The sequence below is a fragment of the Molossus molossus genome, unplaced genomic scaffold (assembly GCF_014108415.1).
Source record: "Molossus molossus isolate mMolMol1 unplaced genomic scaffold, mMolMol1.p scaffold_m16_p_5, whole genome shotgun sequence".
In the NCBI taxonomy this organism is placed as follows: domain Eukaryota; kingdom Metazoa; phylum Chordata; class Mammalia; order Chiroptera; family Molossidae; genus Molossus; species Molossus molossus.
This window is the reverse complement of record NW_023425388.1, coordinates 12663188-12670706: the sequence shown is the minus strand read 5'-3', so window position 1 is coordinate 12670706 and position 7519 is coordinate 12663188. Positions and strand designations below refer to the sequence as shown.

The window sequence follows — 7519 nt, the reverse complement described above, 5'->3', positions numbered from 1 at the left end:
CTTTTATTACTTTATGTACATAGGGTTTGGGTGTGAAGTGGAAATCAATGGCTGTGCTCAGTATGACATGTTTAAGTGGTTCCCCACCCATACACACTTTTACAACTCTGTCAGGGGGCCACATCCAATCAATTCTCAGACCTCATTTTACAATCTTCCCCAAACTTCTGTATAGATCACCATGGTCTTCATTTGGCTCCCCTGACTCCACATAACCCTGTTTTCTTTCTGGATAGTCTTTCTCCTGTAGACTGGAATCTGTTGGTGCCCCACGGCTCATCCTGGAAATTTTTCTCTTTGGAATACTCCCTAGTTGTTTTCTGAAAACAGATTCCCTGAAATCTCCCAGATTACTCCCAAATTCCTTACTCTAATCTTGTCCAGTCTCCAGAACACCAGCCTACTCAACGTGTCCACCACTTGAATGTCTACTGGGCATCTGTCTTAACATGTCCTCCAATTTAAGTTGAAAATTTCCCCCAAACCTTCCCTACTTTAGAAAATGACACTACCATATGCCCAGTGGTGCATGCCAAAAACCTTGGAGTTTTCTGTATCTAGTTTATTGAACAAGTTGGAATTGATAGGGTGTAAGCAGAGAGAAGCATTATTTTTTTTCTCATGACTCTTTTAAAGAGTTCCTAAAAACTCTTATCTTTGAATTCTCAGATGGAGTTTACAGTTTTTTCCCCTGTCTTTCTTAGATTAAAAAAAAAAGAGGATTAGGCCCGGCTGGTGTAGCTCAGTCGTTGAGCATCAATCCATGCACCAAGAGGTCACCTGTTCAATTCCTGGTCAGGGCACATGCTGAGGTTGTGGACCAAATCCCCAGTGGGGGGCATGCAGGAGGTCGCCAATTGATGTTCTCTCTCATCGATGTTTCTCTCTCTCCCTCTCCCTTCCTCTCTCTCTAAAATCAATAAAGAAAAAAAAGGATTATTATTTTGTTCATAAAAAAGTCAAAAGGCAAACTCTGCACCAATCGAAACCTCTTCCCTCCCTTAGCTCAGCCAAACTGAGTTTGAGATGTAGGCCAGAGCCCTTATTCCTACTCTTTGTGTTTCCACATGGAGGGACATCCCCAGAGAAAAACTTCCACTTCCAGGGAAGTGTGAATTGTTGAATCTAGGAGAACAGACCGGGTCAAGTATGCTCAGGTTTCTCTGGGCACAGTTTCAGGGTCTGTAGGCTGACAGATGTCTTATTACTTGGCTACATGGTACCTAGTGGGGTGACTTTGTGGCTGGGAGGCTGCGGCTGTCCAGCTCTGCCAGAGGCTGGGAGGTATGTTGCTCTGATTTAGAGATGCATCAGTATCTAGCTTTCTTGATTTCAATCTAAGCCACGTTCTCCACCTGGTTTTTTTTAATCTGTGGCAAGGCTGGTATTTTGATATCCTTTCATCTTATTGCTATGTCTTCTTTACTTGTTTCTGAACTGGGATAGGAAGAGATAAGTGTTCTGTACTGGCCATCTAAAAGCCCCCATATTCCACTAGGGGAGACGGGTGTGTGTGTGTTTTCTTTTGCAAGACCCCTCCTGGCAACTTTCCCCTCTGGCTTGCTGTGGTTCATGGGCACCGAGGGATGGGTACAGAAACCCTCACTGGTCTGATAGTTATAAGCTGATGTCGGGGCTTCTGTGGGGCAGATGAAGAAATGTTGGGGTCCTCTGGTTGTAGTCCTTTCATGTTAGCACTGTGTCCTCCAATCAGAAGTTCTCAAGTCCCTCCAGTCCCAGGTTTCTGCTGTACACACCGAGGGCCACTCAGCCCCACCTAACACCCCAACTTCCCTCCCTGTCCAACAGTCCCTGTCAGTCTTGGCCACTCACTCTGTTTCCATCTTTCTCTCCCCTCTACTGTTAAGGCCTTGCACCTTTAACTTACCCTGGGAACCCCAACTCTCCAGGGACCTCTAGCTGACGCTCTAGCTGGGCCTCGCCCTCCCCTGGGCCGCGGAGGCTCCTTGGCCTCACCAGCCCAGCCCCGCCGGGCACCCTGGGGCGCGGCCTCCTGAGGAGCGCGCTACCCTCTCTCCATAGCTCCTGTCCTCCGGAGACCTCCCCCCCTCGTCGCGGCCAGGAGCCCGCAGCCAACCGCCTTCCCTCGCGCACCTCCAGCCACCGCCTCGGGTACTCCTCCAGGGCGCGAGCTCCTCCCCGCCTCCGGCCTTGGCCCTCGCTGTCCGCTCAGCCTGAGCCTCGCTCCCCACATCCCCCTGACCTCCAGAACTCCTGCGGGACGGGGCCGTCCTCATCTCCTCACAGGGCCACCCCACCCCAGCCAGGCCCACCTCAGCCCCGGTCGCAGGTCTTCACCCCACTAGTCGCTCGGAGGACACGGAAATCCCGCGTGAATTTGCGGCCGGCCCGGCCCTGTCACCAGCTGCTGGCCCCGCCCACTGAGTCCGGGCTGGCCACGCTCTGCCCCGGCTCTTCCAGCCCCGCCCCCGCCCCCGCCCCCAGGTCCCTCTTGCCCTCTCCCCCCGCCCACCTATCCCTGACCCTGCCCATAGAACCAGCCTCGTCCCGCCCTGGTCCCGCCCCGTCCACCATGCCGCGCCCACCGAACCCAGGACCCGCCCCGCCCCGCCTTTTCCCGCCTTAGGTCCCGTCTCGTCCTCCGCGCCACACCCTCTGGACTCAGGCCCCGCCCCCACCGCGGTCGGGTGTCTAGCGCCTGATCACGGCAGTGGCTGGGTACTGCAAAGGGCTCGTTCTCCGCCGTTCTGATTGGCTGTTCCGGCATCTTGCCATCGCGCTTGGTGGGTCAGTGGAGGAGTGGGGGGCGAAGTGCGTCCAAGGAGAGCTCCTGGCTCCGTGCTTAGGTTGCAGAAGTCGCGGCGGCCGTCATGACGGAGGGAACGTGAGTCCTTGCGCTCCGGATTCTACAAGGGAGAGCGCGGTCGGCATGCTGAGGAGGGGGTCATCGCGGAAAGGGTGCTTCCAGCCGAGGTTCCACGTGGGCTGGGGGCCACCGGGCGGGAGCGGGGCTGAGGAGAGCCCGGTGGAGTGGGGGTCCTGGGGACCCTGGTGGCCGGAGTCTCCACTCGCCACGACAGATAATGGGACAGTAGCTAGAGGCAGAAATGGCGCCGAGAGTGTTTCCATTTGGGAGGTGAGGATACCAGCCTACCTGTGGGCTGTTGGAAGTAAGACCTCTGGGCTCTGACCTAAAGACGAGGCAGGATGGCCACTCACGATCGTTTTCAGGTGTCTGCGTCGTAGAGGGGGACCCTATAAGACAGAGCCCGCCACTGACCTCAGCCGCTGGCGACTCAGCTGTGAGAGGGGAAGGCAGGTGTGGACATATTTTCAAGAGGACGACCCCCGCCGGGAGCAGACTGCGCTGGAAGCTCACTCCGTGGGATTGGACACTGTAGGTGCTCAAGTCTGCTTCCCACACAATGCCTGGGACTCCTGCTAGAATCCCCTTTCCTTAGCCAGGAGCACCAAGAACCAACAGGGAGCTTTCAAAAGCTACATGTGAAGGGTATTTTCTTCCTCGTTAAAATGGAAGGGATGTGTAAGGTAAGGCCTGGGCCACATGTCACTAAAGCTGGTTAAAGATAGGGCATGAGTTGAATGGACCCCTTTGCTTCAATTCCTCTATCACTTAAGCATGAGTAAGAAACTGCCCTAAATTTTTTTATTCAGAAAAAAAGTTTTTTTAAAAAAAATCTTCAACGGAGGATATGTTTTTACTGATTTTAGAGAGGAAGGGAGAGAGAAACATCCATGTGAGAGAAACATCGATTAGTTTATGCACCCTGACCAGAGATCGAACCCGAAACCTAGGTATGTGCCCTGACCGGAAATTGAACCTCCAACCTTTTGTTGTATGGGATGATGCTCCAACCAACTGAATCTCTTGGCCAGGTCAGAAAAAAATGTGTTGTGTTTTTTTTTATCCAGTGAATTTCATATGAGAAATTCAGCTAGTCAAAGAGTATGCAATATGAATGGGATCTCCTGGTTGTGCCCTGGACTCCAGTCGCTGTCCGGTCCCTTGGCCCTTTCCTGTGAGAGGCCTGAGTTTCAGGTGCCCCACCAGACACTCTTGGGCACTTGGTTTACAGTTGTCCCTTGCCACTTCACGCTTCAACTTTTGAGGCTTCACTGTATTGCGGTTTTTTCAAATACTATATACCATCATTGAAAAAACCGCCATAGAGTGAAGCTGCGGAAGTCGAAAGTCCGGAGCTCGAAGTGGCAAGGGACAACTGTATATAAAGAATTCTATTTCGCCCTGGCCGGTTTGGCTCAGCGGTTGGAGCGTCGGCCTGTGGTCCAGAGAGACCCGGGTTTGGTTCCGGCTAAGGGCATGTACCTCGGTTGCAGTTTGTCCCTGGCCCTGGTTGGTCGTGCGGGTGGCAGCCACTCGATGTGTCCCTTTCACGTCGATGTTTCTCTCTCTCTCTCTCTCTCTCTCTCTCTCTCCCCCCCCCTCCCGCTCTATCTGAACAAAAAGTGGAAAAATGTCCTCGGGTGAGGATAAAAAAAAAAAAAAAGAATTCTACTTCGCGGAAATTCATTTATTGCGGTAGAGTCTGGAACTGATTAACCGCGATAAATGAGGGCCGACTGTATTTATTTAGGATTAAAAAAAAATTTATTATTATTATTTTTTATCCTCACTTTTGCATTCATCTTCACATAGAGTGAAAGGGAGAGAGAGAGAAACATCAACGTGAGAGAGACACATCGACTGGCTGCCACCCACATGACCCCGACCAGGGCTCGGGACAAACTGCAATCAAGATATGTGCCCTTAGTGGGAACCGAACCCAGGTCTCTCAGAACTGTGGGCTGATGCTGTAACCACTGAGCAAACAGCCAGGGGTATTTAGGATGTCTTGGAGAAGTTGTAAAGAAATTTGCAAACATATTTGAAAGCAAAGCCATGAGAACGAACTGTCCTTTTACTTTGCTGAGCTGGTAATACTGCCATCAAAGAGTTTCAGATTTTTTATTTAAAGTAATGCAGATTAATTATTTTGACTTGGGCTATAAGTGATGAGTTCTCCTTTAGCCTGGCCACAGAGCCCCCTCAAGCCTCATCTCTTTTCTTTTTTACAGGGGAATTACTTTAAAGACTTGCCCAAAGCCCACACAGCTCATGAGGGGGCTCTGAATGGGATGACATTTTACATGGGACTGCAGGCTGAGGACGGGCACTGGGCGGGTGATTATGGTGGCCCACTCTTCCTTCTGCCAGGTAGGAGGGTGCTGCCCTGACCTGTGGGTGAGGCCACCCTGGGGCATCATTGGGGAACTGGCCTGACCTAGTTCAGGCCCTGGGTATATGTGGTGTGAATAAGTGAGCAGGTGCACACCCAAGAGCTCATGTAGAAAAGGGCTGGGGAGAGTTTCCCTGCACGCTAGTTTTCCTGGTGTTGGTGCTGGGAGAGGGACGCGAAGGCACAACGAGCCCAGTGTTGTGACAAGGGAAGAGAGGGATGCTCTGGGGGTGGGGAAGGAGTGGCTCTTGAGTCCTAGTGCAGAGTGGGGGTGCACTCCAGATGGAAGGCTGAGCCTGTGCAAAGGTGCCAGAGGCAGGCAGGGTGGTTGGTGGGTGTCTTTAATCCCCTGTGGGCAGCTCTAGCATCCCTTGAAGAGGGATAGGTCCGGGTTGGTGTATGCCAGGAGGATTGCTGCTGTGCCCTCTGAACATGGAGTTAGATTGGCTAGACAAGACTATTGCATCCTGTAAATGTTTCTCTAAAATACTGTCTTGTAGTTTGGGAAATCTCCTTCTAGAAAAGTATGCACAAGGACCCCGTTTCCTGGTGGGAGGGCACTGCAGGTCCCTGGGGCTCCCATCTACCTGCCTTCAAGCCCTGCTGACTCCTGGATTGTACAGCTTTGATCTTTCTGTCCAGAGGCCCATGGGTCTGCCCATGGGGACTAGTCAAGGGCACTTCCTTCCCTTTAATCCACATAGAGCCTGTTGAGACTCTGCCCACTGTATTCTTTGACCCTGGGCAAGGTGATAGGACTTCAGGTGCGTTGGCCACCTTACCTGTAACATGGGGATGATGAGAATCTTGTTTGATCATATGTGTATATATGTGCATCCCTCTGGTGAGCACTGATTCCAGGTCCAACCCCCTGCGCTGCAGCCCTAGCCCTACCACTTAGGGCCTGTGCCTCAGTTTTCTTTCCTGTAAAATGGGTGAATACACTGGCTCTGCTTTGTGTCTGTATATGTTTCCTGTCTTAACAGTGTCATGACTGTTCTGAAAGGAGATGGGTTTGGTTTCTCTGAGCCTCTGTGGCGCTCAGCATCTAGCTGCCCTTCCAGGGCATGTCTGTGGTCAGTGTGACTACCAGGGCTTTCATGCCTCTGAACCAGAGTCCAGCAATGCTCCACAACCATTGTGGCCGGGCTTACCCTCAGACCCCTATGCAGGGTGTCACAGGCATGTGGCTGATGTAGCCGATGCTGGGGGTGGGTTTGCGGGGCAGCCTCTGAGCATCATGCTCAGGAGTGCCAGGCCAGGAAGGGGAGGTTCTTTGTGGCTGTTTATTGTTGTCTATTTCCCCCATTTGCAAAGTGACATGCTAGTAAATAAATTGTAAAATGGAAATATATAAGTAAGCGTTACCCATCCAGGGGTGCCCCACCAGGCGTGACAACCTCATGGGGTCTTGGAGTGGTTGGAAGAGCTCCACACACCCTGTGTGGGGAATGTCATTCATGCTGTTGCTGCTGTGTTTGGGGCCTGTTCCCAGAGTACCTGATGGTGCCAGGAGGAGCAGCCTTCCCAGGCTTGTTTCTGTGGGAAGGAGAACCTTGGGAATAGCTCCCAGTCAGTAGGGGTCCTCAGGAAGAAAGGGGCTGGGCTTAACAGTGCTGAGTGCCTGCTCCCAGTGATGGCCATCTTTTCTGCCACATAGGCCTCCTGATCACGTGCTACGTGGCGCACATCCCTTTGCCAGCTGGATACAGAGAAGAAATTGTGCGGTACCTGCGGTCGGTGCAGCTCCCGGATGGTGGCTGGGGCCTGTGAGTCTACCTAGCCCTGTCACTGCCCATGTGTGCATGCATGTGCACAGCTGTTCTTGTGTAGGACATGTACCTGTTGAGGGGTAGGGTGACTATAACTGGACCTGGGGTGGGTGGGGGGAGTATTCAGTGTCATAGCTTGTGTTATAAATTGGTTTCATGACTATCTTAGAGACTCGAGACCCTTACCCACAGCGAAAACCATCTGGCTGTTATCACTAAGGCAGAAGGAAATTATCTGTCTCTGGGGTGGCAGCAGGTACAGCAGGGGCAGGTCAGCTTTCCTTAGTCTCAGCCTGCCTTTCCGTGGCAGGGCTTGCTCTGGGTTCAGGGCCCTCCCCCAAGATGGTCAACTGCCTCCCACCCTGATCATGGGCCAAATCCACACCACCAACCTTCAATACAGAATCTTAGGGAGACAGTTCAGCCTCTGCTTGCCTCCTCAACAGGGTTGTGGTCCCTGGCTCTGGCCTGTGGGTACCAGCATGTCATGACAGATGTTGAAATATC

At 52.4% G+C, this 7519-nt stretch overlaps 1 protein-coding gene across 3 annotated transcripts in view; it reads left to right on the top strand.

The window, feature by feature from the left end:
* Positions 1-2697: 2697 nt before the first annotated feature.
* The window catches only part of LSS (lanosterol synthase), a 29651-nt gene continuing 24829 nt past the window's right edge, over positions 2698-7519 (top strand). The window contains exons 1-4 of one of the 3 annotated variants that reach the window (XM_036242881.1): positions 2698-2866; positions 3214-3379; positions 5080-5218; positions 6901-7009. In XM_036242881.1, the coding sequence (XP_036098774.1) occupies positions 2853-2866; positions 3214-3379; positions 5080-5218; positions 6901-7009 (428 nt within the window). In that variant the 5' untranslated portion in view covers positions 2698-2852. The remainder of the gene's footprint in view (positions 2867-3213; positions 3380-5079; positions 5219-6900; positions 7010-7519) is intronic. The other 2 variants (XM_036242882.1, XM_036242880.1) reach the window with 2 other exon arrangements.